Source organism: Coffea arabica, chromosome 10c (genome assembly GCF_036785885.1).
Source record: "Coffea arabica cultivar ET-39 chromosome 10c, Coffea Arabica ET-39 HiFi, whole genome shotgun sequence".
Classification (NCBI taxonomy): domain Eukaryota; kingdom Viridiplantae; phylum Streptophyta; class Magnoliopsida; order Gentianales; family Rubiaceae; genus Coffea; species Coffea arabica.
Window position 1 is genome coordinate 46,636,835 of NC_092329.1, and position 23,827 is coordinate 46,660,661.

Below are 23,827 nucleotides of genomic sequence, written 5' to 3' on the forward strand. Positions count from 1 at the left end.
TTTTTCAAACTCTCTATCTGCTATCGGACGCAAACAACGGTAGTACCGGATGTCCGATACTTTCAACGGTTAGTTGACTCTTCAACTACTTTCTATCCATTGGAAGCATTAATGAAACACTTTTTTGGTCTCATATAACTATAGTATGGTCAGAAACTTCAAACAACTTTTGCACACTGAAAATACAAAAGATATAGAGTAGTTTTAGTGAGAAAACACTCTCTAAGGAAGATTTGTAGTCTTGGTGGTGTGAAATTCATTGTAAACTTTTCATTTGTGAGTGAATACTTCAATAGTGTAACTCTGTGAGGGTTGTCCTGAGGGATAGTAAAACTTTCTAACTTGACCAAGTGGAGCTTGGGGCAAGGAGGAAGTAAGCCTTCTTTTGTACACAAGATTAGTTGTATTTCATTAACTTAAAGAAGCTTGTTTGAATTGATCTTCAAGTTCAAGAGGAGCTTGGTAGTCAATTAGTTTGGAATTCCTTTCTTCTCATTTACTTACTGTTATGTTGTGATCCTTAAATTGCTTATATCTTCTACTTCTCTCAAGTGATATTGTTCATTCGTTGATTGATTTATTGTGTGATTACTTAGAAAAAAGGGTAAATTTCATATTGAGCAAAAAGTGCCATAACTTGATTAGTTTTTAATAAACCTAATTCACCCTTCTTAGATTGTTTTCGATTCTTACAATTGGTATCAGAACTTAATCTTCTAGAGATTAAACTTAAGCAGTTTAGGAGGAAAGATGACAACCAACAATGTCATATTTTTTGAAGGATAATCTGTGATTAGACCTCCAATGTTTAATGGATCAAATTATGTGAGTTGAAAAAAAAAAAAAGAATGATTGTCTTCTTACAATTGATTGATTTAAGTAACTATATTGCACTATTTTTTGATGAAATATTTGGTCATTTTTAGTCAATTATGGGATATTACAGGTTGAAACAAAGTCATTTGTGGCAAAAATGTGGAATGATAACTACATAGGGTTTTCAAGTCATTTTTGTCCCTTTTACTTGCACTTTGTTTATGTTTCTTGTAGGAGATTGAAATTGACTTCACTTGGGGCAAGAAATGATTTTGCATTATGTTGATTAAAGTTCTATAGTTTGTAATAATGACGAGTGTCAAAGGTAGCTTGAGGCACAAGAGCAATGGAATGAAGAAACTTGAAGAAAAAGAAAGTTGACCGAATATATCCAAGAATCCAGCTAGATTGTCGAAAGGATTCATGGTAGAATGTTTGATTGAAGAAAAAAAAAGAACAAAAGAAATGGAGGAGGAATCCCTCCAAGAATCCGATCGGATTGCCAAAGGGATTTCGATCAAACTTGTGGCTTCCACTTGCGCAACTTGTTTTCACCTCCATTATTTCACATCTTTTGAGAGATGTTTGGCAGCAATTTAGTGGCTGTAAAAGTGACATTTGAAGCTTTATTTCATGACTTGTTTGACCTATAAATATATGGTTTTGTAAGAAGCAAGGAAAACTTGGAGAGGGACAACGAAACACCACAAAAATGTTGTATCTTAACTCTTTGGTTTAGGATAGTGTAGGATAGTTTAGGTTAGTTAGTTCATCCTTTCTTGTTTATTAACTAAATGAAGATGAAGTTGGAGGATGAAAAAGGCGAGAGAGCCCATGTCACAAGGGTTACTCTGCTTTTCCAATTTTTTTTCTTTTGTAATTGATTCTAAATTTAGTTGATACATGAGTTTGGATTTTGTCTTTATTGTGAGTTTCTAAAATTAATGTCTTAGGTTTTGGTTGACCTTTGTATGGTTGTTTTGTGTTGAGTTTTTGGCTATTTGGTGCTATTATTTTGAACAAGTTATTTAGGACTTTTTCTCCTCTAATCAAGATTAACCTGGTACCATTAATTTTAATTATCTAAAAGTGTTTGATTTGTAATGAAAACTAGAATTTAACACCAATTCAAGAAAGTGTTAACTCTATAGTGTACTCTCACGAGAGTAGATATACACCTTTGTGGCGACGTTATTCCATATAATTTCATAGAAAAAAATGAACTTATAATTAATTTCATAACCATGAGAGTTGGTATGAATTAGTTATAAGTATAGTTAATTCACTACAAGAGTAGGTTTCATATGCATAAGAAAATTACGACATAATTAGGCAAAATAGTAGTGCTCAATGATTCAAAAATTACACTTGCATGAGTAGTTAGAGATACCATGATTTAAGGAGCTTTCATTTGCTATTTCTTATATATTTTAGTGTATTTTTATTTCCTTCAATTTGTTGATCGTTTAAATAACAGAGGTGTGTTAGTAGTGCTAGTAGTTGTCCATTTTTCCCTATAGGTTCGACCTTTAATACCCTGCACTCAATCACAATTCGTACACTTGTGAAAAATTGAGTGTTAGCTATTTAAGAAATTTACAAATTTAAAACCGTAGTTTGAGCTTAATTTTATATGCATACCCAGAACTCTTCAAGTTTTTGGCATTGTTATCAAGGAAAATTTGTGGCAATATCGGCATGATGACGAACTTTATTTGTTTAGATATTTTACTTATTTTCTTGTGTTTGTTGTGTCTAGTTTTCTTGTATGTTTGTTTAGTCTTTGTTTGTGTGTTATACATGTCGAATCACCTATTCTTTTTTACTAAACTTATTTTTGAGTTACTTTGAAGGTATGTTTAAGGACTCAAAGAAAGTAGTAAACATGGGGTAGACAATATATGAGAAGTGCAAACTCAACAATGAATTGTTACCATATGCAAAACTCCATGAACATAGGTAATTAAGAGGTGTTTGAAGGTATGTCACTTAAAGATGGCATTAGGAGCATTAAAGTTAAACCTGATTATATAATATTAAAAGTTCAATTGCACACCATTATGTATATGATTGAATAAAAAAGGAATATTAATTCTTTTAATTCTAATAATATGATTTGTGACTTGTGTGGAGGTTATCATGCTACTTACGAATGTGTGCAAGCATAAAATGTAGATTATTATGGTAAATTTGGGCATTACAATTCTTATTTTGATCAATGCAATCCTAGTTGGAGTAATTCTTATGAATATTGTTGGAATAATCAATGTAATTATAGTAATTCTTTATATTTTTATAATTACCAACCTGAATTTATCCAATTTGAATCTAAACCATTGTTGGAATTTATCCAATTTGAATCTAAACCATTGTTGGAATTAGTTATTGAAAGGTTAGCTAATGCACCTTTACCTTAAGAGTTAGTCATAGAAGAGAAAAACAATGAATGGGAGTTTGGTATAGAAAAATTTGCTAATTAGGTAGATTGAGATATAGAAAGGCTAACTAATGCAATTTTAGATCGTTTTGATAGGGTTGAGAAAAGGATAGACGAGCTAGCTTCATACTTTGAAAGAATACAAGACTAATTGTATGATTTGTGTGAAATTATTTTTTCTAATGATTTGCAAATTGACCCTATTATGAATGGTAGGAATGATGCAAGTGAAAATAAATATCCTTTTGATGATAATAATGATCCTAAGTGTTGTTTTAATGAGAAAATGTCCATTTCATAAGATAATATCCTTAGACCTAATAATAAACCTCAAGAGATAAGCATCAATGATTCATACTTTATGTCTCTTGAAGATGTAGATTCTAAAGATGTTATCCCTGAAGAATCTTCGCGGGATTTCATTTGGTGAGTATTCAAGTGATGCACATTCAAAATAATATCTATGAATCACTTGAGATTGGTAATCCACTTCCATCTCTCACATTATTAGAATATGTAATTTTTTATTTCGAGCCACCTTTTGTTGATTCACCATGTTCTAAAATAGTAGATTATTCTTAAGCAAAACCCCAATGAAAATAATATTATATAGTCAAACTATTGGTTATAAAGAATCGCTTGTTAGAACGCAACCCAATGATTTCTTGTTTTTAGTGTGTTTATCACTCAATCCCTATAAATACAACCCTACTCATTACTATATTCGAATTATATTTTAGAGTGGAAATTTTTATTTTTATTGGTTTGACAACCCAACAAAAGCACTAAAAATTGTTCCTTAGTAGACTATAAATTTTAGTTTTTTTGCTATTAAAAAATTTATAATCTAAATGTGAAAGCAAATGAAAACATAAAAAACAACTAATTTTTTATCATAAAAATTTATAATTGGTTAAAATAATCAATGGTGAACAATCCCACTCTCATATTACTACTGTAGTAAGCAAACTACGTCCATTCATATAATTGTAGATCCCTCAGGCCATTAGAGATTAATACTTGAAGGTTTTGAATTCCCCAGCATGCAGCCACTTGGTACATGCCGACCTATCACCTTTGATCATTGGGCAACTAATCTGCATTAAAGTACAACTAAAATCAAAATTCTCTGTATTTTGGAGCCATGAATCTGAATAGGCACTTAAATGAAGAAAAACATATGTTAGAGATCAAACATTTTCCAACTGACATCTTGACTTCAAACTGGATAATTTTTCCATTCGTGGATTAGAGCCTTTGATACAATTTTACACCTTAAGTGGCTGTTGGCTTTCTTTGGGTGTCCCTCATACAGGCCTTCTCTTCATTGTGAAGCCATAGAGGGAAAAAAAGAATTTCTATGTTTGTGGATTAATGATGGATTACGAAAACATTTTTAAAAATAAGTGGAGTCCATTCGCTAATCATATATTCATTCATATCCTTAGGTAAGGATTGATGACTATGAATTCGGGAAACTATTTTAGTGGAGTACAAATAGATTAGAGTTATTTTAGTTCTATAAATGGTAGGGGATACTAATAATATTCACATAATAAGTGATAGCAGAAATTTATTTGGGGTAAGTGACAGCAATTATCGACTGCATAATTAATAAATAAAACAAGAGGATGCAAATAATCATCTAATGCTCAACAACTCATTAAAGCCCCCTTTTTTGTGCATAAAAAAAACTCATGAAAAAATTGTTGGGTTTTTGAGCTCCCGACTTATATGGAAAAGTCCAAAATTAATGGGTAATTGTTTAGACCCATTAAGAAGTTGCCCTACCTATTTTTATAAGTCAAATTAGATTTATTCCAAAAGCAAAAAAATGGGAAAAACGCAAAAAAATTCTGGAGAGAAATTTCAGCAAGTTTCTGGTTTGAGCAATTGCGGTAAATTGCCTGATTGACATAGCAAACAATGTCTGACCGGCCTGAAATTTTAACTTAGGATAGAGGACATCTAGTTCTACATTCTGTATGGTGGAGATCGGATTTAAATGGTTCAATCTTTAATTATAAATTTTGGACTGCTGCTATTTTCTAGTGAAGTTTTTCACAGCTTTTGCTCTTTATTTGGGATTTGGTAACTTTGTTGATTGTTTAAGGCCATATCTCAACTGTGTACTGTTGAAAGTTATACTCTACTTTTAATTGGTGATAGTGGAATAATTTGTGGTGGACTCAAGAGCCTCTTTGTTTTTCCTGTTCACATTGGAGAGATTTTCCACGTAAAATTTCTTGTGTCTTCTCGTGGTTGTTTCTTTTTGTGTTCGTGAGTTGATTTATCTTATGTTAGTTGCTGATTTTTTGTCTTGCTTAATTGTCCTAATCTGTTCTAATAAATTGAGAATGTTTTCACTGCGTGTTGTGGTTATTCGAAACCCAGTACCTCCCAATATAGTAGTATCAGAGCTTATTCTAATTTGTTAGACTTATGGAGGTTAATACAAGCCAGATGATATCATTGAATGGATTGAATTATCACAAATGAAAAGGTAAGATGAAAGACCTTTTATTTATGAAAAGTATGCACCTACCTGTATTTGCTACGGAAAAGCCGGAATCCAAATCTAATGAGGAATGGGATTTTGAGGATCAACAGGTGTGTGGTTATATCAAACAGTAGGTGGAAGATAATGTTTTCAATCATACTGCCAATGAGACAAATGCCAAAACACTATGGAATAAATTTGAACAACTCTATGCTTCCAAGACTGGTAACAATAAATTGTTTTTACTCAAACAGCTGATGCAGTTGAGATACAAGGAAGGCACACCTATTTTGGACCATGTGAATGAGTTTCAAGGTTTGTTGGATCAGCTGTCTAATGTTGGAGTAAAATTTGATGATGAAACTTTTGGACTGTGGTTACTGAATACTTTGCTTGATTCGTGGGAGATATTTTGGGTCTCACATACCAATTCTGCCCCTAATGGTGTGATAACCATGGACCATGCTAAAAGTGAAATTTTAAATGAAGAGGTGAGAAGAAAACTCAAATTTTTTCAATTTTATCCAAAGGCAACAAATTCCATACCATTAGGAACTCAAATTCCTTCTACCTTTGAAACAAATATATATGATTTGAAAACTTCATTTCCCATTTAACTTGGAAATGCTTATTATGTTATTATAATTTGTACATTTATGAGAAAGTATATCGTGTAAAGTGAAAAAATTATGCCTATATTTTGCTAATTTGAAAAAAAATTCTCTTTACTCGATTTTATATAGTTAAGTGATAAATATGGTCAATAATTGCAATATTCTTCTCATAATTATTCTTTTGAGAGACTTATTATTATCATTATTTTAAAAAAAAAAGAAAATAAAAGTAGAAAAAAGAAAATAAAAGTTGTTCTAATCCAATGGTTTTTGTACTTAATAACCGGAACTTTTCATTTACAAATGTCAATTTTCCCGTAAAATGGTACTTGAATTAAGAGTATGCAAAGCAACTTGAGAATGTGAAATATTGAGTAACAAGTATTTTCATTTAAAAATGTCGATTTTTGGGTCAAAAGACATTTTCACAACTTGAGTAATATTTATATATGTAATATGAATAAATTCCTCTTTAAGTTGAGGTTTAGATAGCATTTTTATTGACCATATGACTTACTTGCTTGTAAAATTGGGAAAGGATGAGAAATGGAATTGAACTAGCTATAATTACGATATAATTGACTCTCCTTTACTAGATATTATGAGTACTTGTAGTTAATTGGATTATACACATGTTTAATTTCAAAGTTTGGATCATTGTTGGTTGGATAAAAAACAAAAAAACCCCTGTAGTAAACCTAATATATAGAAAAACTTCCCGTAGTTTCAAAATATACAACACGACACCCCGTACTTTGAACTAAATTATAAAGGTGACGGAATTCGTTAAACTTAATAGAATTGGACGAAATGACCAAAATGCCCTGATATAATTAAGCAAAAGACAGTTCAAAAAAATCATTTGTTTTATTCTCTAAATAGAGAGAATTGAGGGTTTGGGGGTAGAACAGGTATATTTGTTAAAAATTATGTATAAATTTTTTTTTAGGTTCCAATAAATCATTTCTGTTAAGTTTAATGAATTCCGTCACCTTTACAATTTAGTTCAAAATACGGGGTGTCGTGTTGTATATTTTGAAATCATGGGAGGTTTTTTTATGTATTAGATTTACCACAAGGGGTTTTTTTGTATTTTAACCTTGTTGGTTTGTATTTCTTAATTGCTTGAGAACAAGTAACAGTTCAAGTGTGGAGGAGTTTAATAAGCATGTATTTTGAGTGTTTTAAGTTTGTTTTATTAGTTTTGGTATGTTTTATTCACTTTTATAGCTAATGAACTAACTTTCTAGTGAGATTTGCATTTTTATGATTTAAGTGGTAAACATCGCAATTCTATAGATTTTAATAGTGAAAACTTCATATTTTTGTAGGTTTAATAATTAATCATCAAATGATTTGAAGTGATAAAAAGAGAATATGAAGTGCAAGAGATGAAATGCAACTTAATATATAAGAAGGAAGTTTTACAATTTTGATACTTTGTGGTATTTTGGCTATATCTTAAGATACAAGTATTGGATTAAGATAATTCTTGTACCATTTCGAAACCAAGAGATAAATCTACATTTGGCATGCAGACATCAAAGTCCAGTTTAGTTGTTTTCATTACCAAAATGCAGAAGCACATTTTCATTATCGAAAGATGAAATAGAGTTCTGACCAGTTGGAGGTATTTTGATCATTTCTTAACCCACAGAACTCCAAATTGGATGATTCTTGATGATTGGAAAGTTAACTCAATTCACTTTCTATCATCGAGAAAATATCAGTTGAATTTGAACAAAAAACAGAGCAAAGAGAAGATTGACCAGAAATGAGCAAACTTGCAAAAGAGCAATACGTGGGGACAATACGCGACTTAAGGTCGCATATTCTTTAATTTCAGCTGTAACTTGCTCTGCAACTTGTGCTCTATTCACACAACTTTCCAACTTAATTCCAGCAAGTAATTTCGGGTATATCTAATCAAGAAATGTGTGAAAATTTGGAGAAACAGCTTTTGGGAGTTTCAAGAGTCAAAAATGACAACTAGAAACAACTATTTTGTGGCTTGAATCTTTCCATAAATAGCAGCCTTTGAAGAACATTTTAACAACTTTGGAAGGCAAGAGAAACTCCACAAAAATGTCGTCTTCATTAGAATTTCCTTAGTTCATTAATTAAGGTAGATTAGTATAGTTAGTGTAGTTTATCCTTCTTATATTTGTAATTAGATTTGGATGAAGATTTGAACAGCAAAGATGGAGAGTTGGATCCCATGTGATAAGGGTGACTTCTCTCCTATCACTTTCTCTTTTGTATTTAAGTTCATGTTTATCTATAATACAAGTTTGGTGTTTATCTTCATGTTTTGTTAAAATTTACACTCAGAGTTGTGGATGAACTTTCTATATCTTGTTAGTGATATTTACTTGATTATTTGGTGATATTATTTTGAGTAAGTTATTTATCACTTTTGTTTTTCTAATCATGATTAACCGACAATTAATTGTGATAATCTTAAGGTGTTAAATTTGCAATGAGAATTGGAATTTAACACTAGTTCAAGTAAGTGATAAATCTAGAGAGTTTACTCACGAGAGTAGAGGAGCACCTTTGTGGCTTTAGTGACTTGTTTCATGTAATTTCATAAAAAGAATGAACTTGTAGTTAATTTCATAACCACGAGAGTAGGTATGGGTTAACTACAAGTATAGTTGATTCACTATGAGAGTAAGTTTCACATACATTAGGAAATTACACTATAACTAGTCAAGATAATAGCATTCAATTAACCGGTAATTTAATTTCCATGAATAGTATGAAATTTCATACCTCAAGGAACTTTCTAGTGGTATTTGTATTACTTTTATTTCGTGGTTGTATTGTAGATTTAATTACTTGCACTTGTGATAGTTTAAATAATAAAGAAGTTCAAAAACTATCGGTAATTGACAATCATCCCAATGGGTTCGACCTTTAATACCCTTTTGCTCAATAAATCACTCATAGACTTGCGAAAAATTGTGTATGGGTATTTAAGAATTTATAAATGTAAAATTTGATTATGGATGAGCTAATTGTTATATATATACCCCACGCTCGTCAAATTTTTGGCGCCATTGCCAGGAAAGATTTGGCAATATCGGCATGAAAAACAACTTTATTAGTTTGGACATTTTACTTACTTTCTTATGCTTTTGTGTTTAGTTGTATGTTTGTTAAGTCTTTATTTGTGTGTTTTTATATGTGTTGAGTCACCTATTATTCTTGACTAAACTTGTTTTTGAATTACTTTGAAAGTATATTTAGGAATTCAATGAGGGTAGTAAACATAGGGGAATAATGCATGAAAAGTGGAAGATCGGTAATGGATTGTTACCAAATGCAAAACTCCTTAAATAGAAGTAATCAAGAAATTACCGAAAATATGTCATTCGAAGACGGTTTAAGGAGTTTAAAGGCTACACTTGATTTTATAATATTAAAAGTTCAATTGGACACTATTACACATATGCTTGAGCAAAAGAGGAATATTAATACTTTCAATTCTTATCATATGATTTGTGACTTGTGTGGAGGTTATCATGCTACTTATACATATATGCAAGTACAAAATGTGAATTATTATGATGAATTTGGGTATTATAATTCTTGTTTTGATCAAGGCAACCTTAGTTAGGGTAATTCTTATGCATACGGTTGGGGTAATGAATGTGCATATAATGATTCTTCATGTTATCATGATTACCCACTCGAGTGTGTCCAATATGGATTTAAACCATCTTGAGAATTAGTTATAGAAAAGTTAGCTAAAGCGACCTCAGATCGTTTTCCTCGGATTGAGGATAGGTTGGATGAATTAGTTTCGCACATTGATAGAATACAAGATCAATTGCATATTTTGTGTGAAATTATTTCTTTTAATGATATGCAAAAAGACCCTAGTATGAATAGTGGGAATGTTGCATGTGAAATTAGATTGCATCATGATTACAATGATGCATCTAATGCGTGTTTAATGACAAATGCCCATTTCATATAATAATGCCTTTGAATAAAGTTTGAACCTCAAGAGACAAGCATGAATGATTCATATATAATCTCTCTTGAGGAATGTGCTGAATATGTAGATTTCAAGGTCATTATAGCTCAAAAAGGTTATATGCACCTTCCTTTATTAAGTACTCAAGTGACACACATTCAAGGTAATATCTATGAATCACTTGAGTTAGGTAAGTCTCTTCTATCTCTCTTATCATTTAATTATGTGACTTTTGTTATTAAATCACCTTTCAATAATCCACCACGATCTACGATGGTGGATTATTCATTGACAAATCCTCATTGAAAAATGAGGTGAAATAGTCAAGCTAATAACACTATAAAGAAGCACTTGTTCCGAGGCAACCCAATGTTTGTTCAAATTTATATTATTTTGGTGTAATTTTATTTTTAAATTATGCATTTAAGTTATTTTATTATTTTTCTTTTGTAGGTATTGGAAGTAGAAACAAAGTAAACCAAATGAGGTGAAAAAAGTTAAGTTTGATCAAAGAACTTCACCCCACGATTTGAAGAAAAGTTGTTTTTGAATTGTTAAAGAGGGTTTATGTTCTGATCATTTTACATGTGCTCACATTGATTATTTTGATAAAAAAAATGATCTAGAATGCATTTTGAATTATTGGGACAACAAGTATAATTGTTGGAAAGTAAGAAAATTCTGCAGAAAAAATTGCAGAATTGAGAAAACGCAGCTCAATACGCGACTTTAGGTCACGTTTTCTTCAACAGTGTATTCATGTCTGCAACATTTCAACAGAAAATACGAACATCAAAACGCGAAGTCGCGTTTTCTTGAACTCGCACATTCATTTCTGCAACTTTAAAGTAGAAAACACGAGCTCAAAAACGTAAGGTCAAGGCCACGTTTTCGAGTCGCGTTTTCAGCTCTTGTTTTAAAAGGAGAAAACGTGGCTTCATTTTCCTTTCTTCCTCTTTTTCCTCTCCTCGTGTTTTCTCACACACACTTCACCCATTTCACCCATCTTCTCTTATACACCATGTTCTTGCAAGAAATCATCCAATGAACATCATTTGACCTTCATAGAGTCTTTTCAACTGATTAAAATTCAAGAAAAATAACTCAAAAATTGGATTAAGGCTAGGGTTCATAGTTTCCAAATCTAACAATTGGAGGTTAACTGGGGTGATTTTTATAGGACTTTTTGTATCATTTGCATCACCAAACATCACTCTACCAAATTGAGGTAAATTTCTTGAACTTAATTTGGTATATTAGAATTCACCATTCGCATATTTTTGAGTTTATTGATACACTTTGAATGGTGAATTTGTGATGTTATTTGTTGATATATATATATATAAGTTCCATTATGCTTATTTAACATTTCTAAGCATGTTTAGATGATCAAATATGGGAATATAATGATTTATGCAATGTTTTAATTTATGCATATTTCTATTTTATGATTAATGTGATAATTGCTCTTGGCATGTTGATAACATAATTGGATGGTTCAAATTACTAAAATGTGACTTGTTTATAATGCTTACATGTATACATTCCTTCTATGGTGACATTTTAGCCAATTTGATTGCTTAATCTTCATATAGAGTTTCATTGAAGGATGATTTTTGAATATGTGGGGAATTTAACAATTTGTGTGAAATTTTAGGAGTGAAAAATACGTGAAGTGAAGTATTTTATTGTACCATGTGTAGTTTCTTGTATATTTTCTACAGGTACATCACCAAAACAAAAGCATGAAGTTACGGATCACCATTTTATGTTTATTAATGCGTTTGTTATCACCTTTGTTTCTGATTTTCAATTCTGATTTTTATTACTAATGATTATCCAATGGAACTCATGAACTTTTGGAGATAAGTGGACAACGGTTTGTGTCACACTTCATGATACATCAATCACACCAATAGGGGAGTATATCTTTCTTTATCATGGTTTTCCTTTTACACATTGAGGATAATATGTATTTTAAGTGTGGAGGGGGAGAATTGAGATTATATGCATTGTATGTGATTGACTTGTCAGTTGAAAATAATGGACGTGTGCTTAGAAATGTTATTATGCTTAGAAATTTTTTAAACTTGGGTTTGTTGGCAGGAAGTTTCATCCATTTATAAGGGAAAATTCTCCAAAATTTTTTCAAAATTTTGTACAAAATTGTAAAATTGCCCTCACAAAATTTCAATTTTTTTTCAATTTTATCCAAAGGCAACAAGTTCCATACCATTAGGAACTCAAATTTCTTCTACCTTTGAAACAAATATATATGATTTGAAAATTTCATTTCCCATTTAACTTGGAAATGCTTATTATGAGATTATAATTTGTACATTTATAGGAAACTATATCGTGTAAAGTGGAGAAAATTATGTTTACATTTTAAAATTTTGATAAAATTTCTTCTCTTTACTTGATTTTATATAGTTAAGTGATAAATATAGTCAATAATTGCAATATTCTTTTCATGATTATTCTTTTGAGAGACTTATTATTATCTTTATTTTAAAAAAAATAGAAAAAAAAGAAAAAAAGAAAAGAAAAAGAGAATAAAAGATATTATATTCCAATGGTTCTTGTACTTAGTAACCGAGAGTCTTCATTTACAAATGTTGACTTTCATGTAAAACGATATTTGAATTAAGAGTATGCAAAGCAATTTGAGAATGTGAAATATTGAGTAACCGATAATTTTCATCTAAAAATGTCGATCTTCGCATCAAAAGATACTTTTACAACTTGAGTAATATTTATATATGTGATACGAATAAATCACTCTTTAAGTTAAATAAGAAGATGATTGTGGATTTAGATAGCATTTTTATTGACCATATTAGTTATTTGCTTGTGAAATTGAGAAAAGATGAGAAATGGAATGGAACTAGTTATAATTATAGTATAATTGGCTCTCTTTTACTAGTTATTATGAGTACTTGAAGTTAATTTGGTGATTGCATAATGGTTATTTACCTTGTTTTTGAGGAAATAAATTTGAATTGTGTACATATATTTAATTTCAAAGTTTTGGATCATTATTGGTTTGTATTTTTTAATTGCTTGAACACAAGCAATGGTTCAAGTGTAGGAGAGTTTGATAAGTGTATATTTTGAGTATTTTAAGTGTGTTTTATTAATTAGTTTTGGTATGTTTTATTTACTTTTATAACTAATGAACTAAGTTTCTAGTGAGATTTGCATTTTTATGGTCTAAGTGGTAAACATTGCATTTCCATGAATTTTAATGGTGAAAACTTTATATTTTTGTAAGTTTAATGATTTAATCATCAAATGACATAAATTAGGAAGATAATTGGATGATTGATGATGGTTTGAAGTGATAAAAATAGAATATGAAGTACAAGAGATGAAATGCAGCTTAGTATATAAGAAGGAAGTTTTATAGTTTTGATATCTTGTGGTATTTTGGCTATATCTTGAGTTACAAGTATTGGATTGAAATGATTCTTGTACCATTTCGAAACTAAGAGATAGGTCTACATTTGGTATGAAGACATTGAAGTCCAGTTTAGTCGTTTTCATTGTTAAAATGTCAAAATACAGAAGTGCATTTTCATTGTCGAAAACTGAAACAGAGTTCTGACCAGTTGAGGGTATTTTGATCATTTCTCAGCCCACAGAACTCCAAATTGAATGATTCTTAATCCATTGGAAAGTTAACTTAAATAACTACAATGTTCATGTTTTGTACAAGAGTTAGTTCAACCTCTATCATTGAGAAAATATCAGTTAAAATTGGACAAAAAATAGAGCAAAGAGAAGATTGACTAGAAATGAGCAAACCTGGAAAAGAGCAATACATGGGGTACAATACGTGACCTAAGGTTGCGTTTTCGAGGTCGCATATTCATCATTTTCAATTGCAACTTGCTCTGCAAATTGTGCTTTATTCACACAACTTTTCAACTCAACTCTAGCAAGCAATTTCAGCTATATCTGATCAAAAAGAGTGTGGAAACTTGGAGAAACAACCTTTGGGAGTTTCAAGAGCCAAAGATGACAACTAGAAACAACTATTTTGTGGTTTGAATCTCTCTATAAATAGCAGCATTTGGAGAACATTTTAATAACTTTGGAAGGCAAGAGAAACTTCACAAAAATGTAGTCTTCACTAGAATTTTCTCAGGTCATTAGTTAGGGTAGATTAGTATAGCTAGTGTAGTTTATCCTGTTTGTATTTGTAGTTAGATTTGGATGAAAATTTGAAGAGCAAAGATGGAGAGTTGGATTTCATATGATAAGGATGACTTCTCTCCTATCACTTTCTCTTTTGTATTTAATTTCATGTTTAGCTATAATCTAAGTTTGGTGTTCATTTTCATGTTTTGTTAAAATTTATATCTAGAGTTATGAATGAACTTTCTATATCTTGTTAATGATGTTTATTTGATTATTTGGTGATATTATTTTGTGCAAGTTATTTATCACTTTTACTTTTGTAATCATGATTAACCGGCCATTAATTGTGATAATCTTATGGTGTTAAATTTGCAATGAGAATTGGAATTTAACACTAATTCAAGGAAGTGATAAATTTAGAGAGTTCACTCACAAGAGTAGAGGAGCACCTTTATGGCTTTAATGACTTGTTTCATGTAATTTCATAGAAAGAATGAACTTGTAGTTAATTTCATAACCACGAGAGTTGGTATAACTTAGTTACAAGTGTAGTTGATTCACTACTAGAGTTGGTTTCACATATATTAGGAAATTATACCATAACTAGTCATGATAATAGAATTCAATTAACCGGTAATTTCATTTACATGAGTAGTAAGGAATTTCATACCTCAAGGAGCTTTCTAGTGTTATTTGTATTACTTTTATCTCATGTTTGTAGTGTAGATTTAATTATTTACACTTATGATAGTCTAAAAAATAAAGGAGTTTGAAAACTATTAGTAATTGACAATCTTCCTAGTGGGTTCGATTCTTAATACCCCTATACTCAATAAACGACTCGTATACTTGTTGAAAATCACGTGTGGGGTATTTAGAAATCTATAAATGTAAAAGTTAATTGTAGATAAGTTAATTATTATATGTATACCCCGCGCTTGTCAGTAGAATACAAGATCATTTACATGTTTTGTGTGAAATTATTTCTTCTAATGATATATAAAATGACCCTAGCATAAATGATCCATCTAATGCGTGTTTCAATGAGAAAATGTCCATTTTGCAAGATAATATCCTTGGAACCAATGATAAACTTCAAGAGATGAATATCAATGATATATATTTAACCTCTCTTGAGGAGTGCTTTGAAAGTGTAGGTTCTAAAGATGTTATCTCCCAAAAAGGTTATTATGAACATTCCTTTGGTGAGTTCTCAAGTGACATACATTCAAGGTAATATCTATGAATTACTTGAATTAGGTAAGCTACTTCCATCTCTCATATCATGTGATTATGTGGCTTTTGCTATCAAGTCATCTTTTAATGATCCACCACGATCTAATCACGTTGGCCGGACTCCACCCGACAATAAGGTAATACTCGAGTATACCAATCATTTACCCAGGGTTACCAAATTGCCCGACCGAGTCCGCTTCTGGCACGAGTCGATCGGTAAAGAAGGGCAGGGTTCGGTTCAACCATCAGACTTACATTCATGCACATATAATCATTCAATCATTGTAAATTTTCCATTCATTTAGGTCGAGTGCGATAAAGTACACACTTGCCTAGAAAACTCATTTTAGCAATCATAGAATGCATTTAACATGTTATCAATCATTCATAACAAGCCAAATATTCAAGAATATAACAAACAAAAAACACTCACCTATTTAAACAAAAGAACGTCCAAAATATGCCTCCGGATAATACCCTCAGTCACCGATGAAACTTAAGATTAAGCAAGAGAGAATATTACAGTTCATTTAGCAAAACAATTAGGTGAAATCGAAGAAAATCTGACTAATTACGAGTAGAACGTATAGAGATGACTTTGAAAGGGAAAAGAGGCATTTGGATCTAATGACAGAAATAACTAAGGGTTTCACAAATCAAACACAAAACTAAACTCAAAAGGGTTGTAGAAAATCCCAACGGGAAACACTTGGATCGAAAACAAATTGGAATCCGGCTAGATAGGCTAAAGAAATGTTTTTCGGAATCGTTTATGTAGCTCAAAATCAACATATATTCAAGTAGATATTACATAGCAAATGTCTTGATAAAAATCATGTGAAAAGAAGGACAAAAATACCTTAATTTCACACTGAAAACCTCACTTGAAAGTAGTTTTCTTGTGGCCGAAAAAACCCTAATTCATACTTCTTTATTTTGGTAAAGAGTAAGTAAACATTCGGAGTTTCAAACTGAAGAGGTATCTTGTTTTAAAATGGTAAAATGGTCATAATATTCACCAAGCGAAAATTTATAAGTTCAAATAGAAATTTAACTTCTCTAACACCCTTTGAGAAAACCGATGTAGTTCTCAATGAAGTGCGTCCAACTTGACACAAAATCACATCTCCAAGTCCACTCTAACTCACTCAAATTACAAGAAAATAAACGGACAGCATTTCCCCCTAATTTCTTCACTTTCCATCCTACAATCAAAGATCAAATCTCATCCCAAATCAAATACAATTTCACATACAAATCATAGGTGATAAAACACCTTTCGGCATAACAACCACAACCGAAGCTATACTTATCGGATGAAAACGAATCTTATGGCGTTTTGAAACCAAGACATATACCTACATTTGTTATGAAGACCTCCAAAGCCAAATCATGCATGTTCAGGGTCAAAAATGAAAATTTCCACGAAAACAGAAATCTGTTCGCGAAACAGGGTTCATGGGCAGTCAAGGGTATTTCAGTCATTTCACATGCTACAGTACTCAGATCGAGCTAAAATTTTGTAGGCAGCTAGTTAATACCATTTGCTACAACTTTCATGTTTTAACCTAAGTCTGATTCAGCCTCCATTATGGCTGAACAGAACCGGCCAGAACAGAGTAAGATAAAACCCTAAACAGAAATTTCTGCACCAAACCAGAAATTTTCCGCAACCAATCATAGCCAACATATACCAACTCCATTTTACACTATAACAAGCCATCAATCCATGACTAAACAATAATTATGATATAAAAATAGAAAAATCACTAATAAATAAAAAATCCATCAAAATTCCACTTTCAACCATAAAACCTACCACAATCAACATATTTAGCCACTAAAGCTACTAATTTTACATTAGCAAGAACAAAGAGAAAGTTTCCAAGCAAGGTACCTTGACACTTCAAGAAAGGTAGTAGTTTAGGGGTTTCTCCTCCAAAACAACTCCACCAAGACCTTCAATCTTCCTTAACAAGTCACTTTTGTGGACTAATTCAAGGTTTAATCGGTTGGATTTCAAGATTTGTGCAAGAAATGGAAGATATAGTTGAAGCTTTCTTTTCTTTTCTCTCAATGTGAGGTTCGGCCAACAAGGTAAAAAAATGAAGAAACATTTGGTCAAAATTTGATTTTAGTAAAGGTAAAGAAAGTTAGGCAAGTCCAACTTTCAATCGTGTCGCGACACGTGGCACTTTTAATGGTTCAAATTTATCTTCCATCTTCCAATGGTTAATCTATCTAACTAACCTCTAATTATCTCCTAGCACCTTATAAAATAATAACACTTAACACAAAAATCACGTAATCACCAAAATTTTATTGCACTAGCGGGTCCCCCCACGTCTATAATGCGTTTCAAATGTAACATACACTAACTTATACTAGGAAAATGATTTAAAACTGTACGTGCTTATAAAAATGCATAGAAACTTTAATATTTTAAAGGCAAGTATAAGAATGTAGCCAAAAATAAAATAATGCCTAGAAAAATATGAACATTTTTGAATTCTCACAAAGCGGGTATCACGTGTATTAGAAAACTACGCCATAATTTAGCTGAGATTTTGGTAATCATTTGGTTAGGGAGTTGCACTAGGATGGATAGATAGGGATTCCATTACCCAAAAGCTTTTATTTGTATTTATCTGTCCATTTATAGTTTAGTTTATTTTTTTTAATTCGTTGAACGTCTAAATAATAGAGAAATTTTAGCAGTGCTGGTAATTATCCATTCCTTCCTGTGGGCTTGATTTTTAATATCCTATACTCACTCTCGACTCGTATACTCACGAAAAATCGTGTGTGGGATATTTAGAATTTTATAAATGTAAAACTTAACTGTGAATGAGCTAATTACTATATGTATACTCTGCACTCGTCACACATAGATCCACAGGCTATTATTATAATCCACATTTTATTCCTTTGTTTCTTTATTTTTCTCTTTTTTTCTTTCAAATTCCCCTACACTTAAGTTTTTTATTTTTTTTTTTGTTTTAACAAGGGGAATGTACTTAATTCTTTACTATTTAAACCTTTTTATGTGAACTCCAACATTACTCAACTTTCATCGCTTAAGAATCACATACTCATAATTATTGCTAATTTTTCATATGAAAGTCGACACTTTTAGATAAAAACCTCCGATTACTAGGCAATGACAAACAATGGACTGTAGTCAAATTAATAAAAATAAGCATTTAAGTACAATTAAAAACACAAAAGCCTGCTTTATATCCCAATAATATAGAAAAATAAGATTAGTAATTAGGCCAAATTCACAAGAAAAATGCTAGAAAATTATTTACAATGCCTAGAAAAGTTAGCCAAAATTGAAAAAAATCTCAAAATATCAAATATTCACTAAAGAAGCACTTAACACTTAACACATTCATACACATAAACTTTAATAATAATAACTCGAAATACAAGCCATTGTCTATCAGGGAATCAACAATAAGAACAAAAATTTGAAAATCTTAATAAAAAATTTCACTTCACTCATTCACCTCTTCCCTACACTTAAGACAACATTGTTCTCAATGTTGGAGATAAAATAAAGAAATAATAACAAGAAAATAGATCAAAGTGAAACTCCCCTGATAACAATTGGAGTGCCAAAAACCAAGTAAGGGAGAGAAGTTGCTCATTACCATCCAATAGTCAAGTTCAAGAAGCCATCGTACCAACCTAAAAGAATAAGTGAACACTATAAATACGGGTTAAAAACACCACCAAATAACCCAAACTAGAAAGCAAGAAAAGCCTAAGGAAATAAACACCACCATTACTCCCAAAAAACAAGAAAAATATTAAATGAAATTGAAAAAAAAATTGGTTGCCTCTTGAGAAGCGCTAAGTTTAACGTCTTCAGTCGGACAAGGCTAGATAAGCTCAAGGAGGATAAAGAGTTTCAACCTGTCTCATTGCTTCCACGTTATACTTTGGAAGGCTCCCAAGGTATGTCTGAGGTAACAACTAAGTTTCTTCCTCCCCAGCCATATTGCGCTTCTGTACCACGCAATAAGTATACTTGCGAAAATCCTGTAGGGGTGCAAATACTAGATTTTGTTCCATGCTTAAAACATTTACGGCCTTCATATCTTCATCCTCACCCAAAGTAATGATACCTTCTAATGGATCAAATAACGACTCACGGATATATACTCCATTAGAAACAGTATTAATAATATCAAGATGATAACAAGACTTAACATATGAGGAACATTTCAAAGTTTCAAAAATTTTAAACTCTTGCACATTCTTACCCATTCTTAAAGCAAGTTTCCCTTCAAGAACATCAATAAGAGCCCCTCTCATGCCTAAGAGTCCTCTACCTAGAATTATAGGCATCCTAATATCTTTCTTCATATCCAAGATGAGAAAATCTGCAGGAAAGTAAAATCTACCGACTTTTACAAGCATGTCCTTTACAATACCAATAGGATATCAAATTGAACGATCTGCCAGTTGTAGAGTCACCGTTGTATGTATGAGCTGAGCAAACTTTAATTTCTTGAAAAAGGACAAAGGCATTAGATTAACACTGGAACCAAGATCACACAAGCACTTTTCAACTAAAATATTCTCAAAATAACATGGAACTATGAAGCTCCATGGATCCTTCATTTTGACAGGAAGACGATTATGAGGTACTGCACTAGGCTCCTTGGTAAGTGAAACTCTTGTAAATGCCTCCCATTTCTTCTTCTTCTGCATAATTTCCTTCAAAAATTCTGCATAGGAGGGCATATTTGCAATAGTTTCGTTAGCTAGAATATCCATGTGTAACTTTTGTAACCTATCTAAAAGTCTTTGATAAGGGCTCTTCAACTGCTGAGGAAAGGGAATGGGTGGCACATAAGCTCTAACCTCGAGCACCTTAATGGATTGATTTTCAACTCAAACTCTTTTCCCGAACTAAGTATCTTCTCTTAAGTCTCGGTTGTGTTGTTATCTACTACACCTTCCTCCTTGAGTATACTTTTTGGCTCATCAGTAGGATCATCCAATACCTTTTTTGAATAAAGGGATAATGCCATAGTGGACACCATATGAGTCATCTCTGTATTGTTGTGCAATCCCCTCTGCTCCCTTTGAATCAATGTCATAGATAATTGGCCTACTTGCTTCTCAATGTTATGAATATATGCCTGCTACCATTAAGCCAATTGATCTATTTCTACATATACTGCAGCATCATCTCCTCCATACTGGAATTTCTTTCTTGTGTAGGTAGTGGTTGACCTTGAGGCCCTTATTGCTGATTGAAAAACTCTAGTGGTCTGGCAAGTCCAACTCTTGAATCCTTTCATATGAGATTAAGGTGATTATTCCATCCAAAACTATATGCACTAAAGTAATGCTCTTGCTGGACACCATAACCTCCATATGAATACGGGTCTTGTGGTTGAGTTATACGATGTGATAACACTTGTACATGACGACTCAACTCAGCAACTTGTGAACCCAATCACACTAACGTGCTCATCCCATGAATAGCTACTCTTCTACCTTGAACTACCTTTTGTTGTGAATTACTAGAGAGCAACTCACATATTGCAACCAATTCTTCAGGGGTTTTATCTCCAATATATCCTCCAGTTGCAATATCCACCATATTTTGTGTTGTAAATGTCAAGTCAACATAAAAGAATTGTACTTGCAATGCCAAAGGATATTAATGATGAGGGCATTGAGCAAGTAATAGCTTGAACCGCTCCCAGGCTTCATGAATTAGCTCCCCTTCCATTTGTGCAAAGGTGCAAATCTTATTCCTCAAATCAAATGTCTTTTGAGGTGAATAGTACTTTGACATGAAGATATTATAAACATTTTTCCATGTTCTCAAAGACCCTTCTTGCAACCATGATTTGCTCAATCCTTGAGACAATAAGGGAAGCACGTCATTCGAAAATCATCCTCAATAATTCTATGCAAAGGAAAAGTTTGTAATACCAAATAGAATTCACGAATGAAGGAGAGAAGATCATCATTCATTAGGAAGACCATGAAAAGATGGAAGCATGGTAAAGTGAATAGTTTTCAACTCATAATTTCTGGCCTCTTCACTCGGCCAGATACAATAAGGAGATGCTATAATTATTGGGCGTTGGATGCCTCTCAAACGAAGTCCAACATTATTTCTATTATCTACTGCCATCTTGGACTTGTTTGAATTTTTTTATTTATCAAACTCCAAGGAGATAAAAGCCAACAAAATAACGAAGAAACAAACAAAAGATCAAGAATGTATGCAAATAATAACTAAAGTAAGAAAATTAAGCATCGTACCTAGCAACGGCACCAAAAACTTGATCGATATTTTCCTGCAAGTGCACAGAGTCAATCGTAGTAATAAAATCACTTGGAGTATTCTAGGGGTCGAACCCACAGGGATGAGTAAATTTTCTACTTTAATTATTCTAAAATAAAAAAAATTTAAATTCAATGAGTGGTATTTTCTAACTAAATAATAAAACAATAACCAATTCAAATAAAGTAGTGGTGAGAAAACAATATAGGCGAGTTTAGGGTTTCAGGTTTTAATCCAAATTTTGAGTCAATCATCTAATTAATTTCTTAACAAACCATGAACGCATCACACAATTGTATTGTAGATTATCTCTCAATACATCTAAAGTGTGTCTAATTAAATCTTATGTCTCTCTCGAGATCGCAAGTATTCAATTAAACCCTTTACGAACTTTGGTGATATAAGTGTATCATACAAATCGTAAGCTACTCTTGTGATTAGGTTAAATATATTTATCTATCTAGTACAAGGCTGTATATCCCTTCTCAATTCAATACAAACCCTAAAAACATGCCTATGGTGGCCAGTCAGAAACATGTGATTAAATCAAGATAAATAAATCATAGTAAAAGGCAAGAAATTAAACTAGAAAAATTAATCAAATTCCTTCATAAAAACCCTAACCCTAGAAACAACTTAGTTTAACATGATTAAGAGATTAAAACCACGAATTCAAATAATTGCTACAAAGATGAGAAAAAGAGCAAGAAAACTTCTCAGTTGCTTGCTCTAATCTTCTCCTCACGCGCGCCTTTGATTTGCCTCCATTTGATCTTGATCTCTCAAGAATAGGCTATGAAAAGATGTTAAAACTAAACTAAACTAATGTTTTTCCTCCCTAAAAATGACCTAAAGAACTCCTATTTATGGTTTTCTGAAGATATATCCTAAATAGGGTAGGAATAGGCTCTATTGGACTCGAAAAATCACGTTTTCGCACATTTATCCGATGAAGACCTGCCCAATGACTGGCCCAATGTTCGGAACCGGTCATTAGGCTAAGTTTAAAACACCAAAGAATCTGCAGATGTCTAGCACCAGTCTTGGATCTGTCCGCGGGTTGATATGGATCTGTGCATGGATCAAATTTGAAGCCCAAAAACTCCATCAAATAGGCTGAATCAGTCTTACTCAAAATAGACAAGTTGTAGCCCTTTGAATAAGCTTTCCAACGCCACAAGAATCAAATCATTTGGAGGTCTAGACGCCGAGATAAACCTAAATTCTAAGACCTGGTCGTAAGAGCTTTGCAGCGCAGCTGCACTTCAGTAATTTGAATTTTTGACTATGAAAACGGGAGAACGAAACTGTAAGATCTTCATAAAAGTTGTAGAGCATTCTCTTAACTTCAAATTGAATCGAGAATCATCTCAATCCAACTTGGGTATTACCAAAACACTGAAACATGTCGTTCCTGCGAAACCTCTTTCTGTTGACTTTATTCTCTTTCATTGCTTCTTCATACCACATTTTTAGTCCATTTTCTCTCCAATTGAAATTGTCACCTATAAGAACAATATAAGAGTAAAATCAAGTAGTTTTTCTTCAAAATAAAGTTCAAATAACATGGTTAAGTAGCAACTTATACCTATAAATGCACTACAATTTACAGCCTATTAGTATAGTTACATTTTTCTTTACCTGAACCCGACCCAGACCTGTTTATGCTAATCTGAAAATGGGTCGGGTACGGAATATTGGGTTCCGACTCGGGTTCGACCCGAACCCATTTGAATAAGTAATTATTTTGATAATATATTTGAGTATTTAATATTTG

The 23,827-nt window shown here is 31.9% G+C and overlaps 1 protein-coding gene and 1 non-coding gene across 2 annotated transcripts; one reads left to right on the forward strand and one right to left on the reverse strand.

The window, feature by feature from the left end:
• Positions 1 to 19,712: 19,712 nt before the first annotated feature.
• LOC113714132 (uncharacterized) lies at positions 19,713 to 20,519 on the reverse strand. The gene is made up of 2 exons (XM_027237928.1): positions 20,280 to 20,519; positions 19,713 to 20,162 (listed from the first exon to the last, which is right to left on the reverse strand). The coding sequence occupies exons 1-2, from the start codon at positions 20,517 to 20,519 to the stop codon at positions 19,713 to 19,715; spliced, it is 690 nt and encodes a 229-aa protein (XP_027093729.1).
• An 893-nt stretch (positions 20,520 to 21,412) lies between these two features.
• LOC113715277 (small nucleolar RNA R71) lies at positions 21,413 to 21,519 on the forward strand. Its single transcript, XR_003453913.1, has one exon. It is a non-coding gene; the product is annotated as a small nucleolar RNA R71 (small nucleolar RNA).
• The last annotated feature ends 2,308 nt before the right edge of the window (positions 21,520 to 23,827 follow it).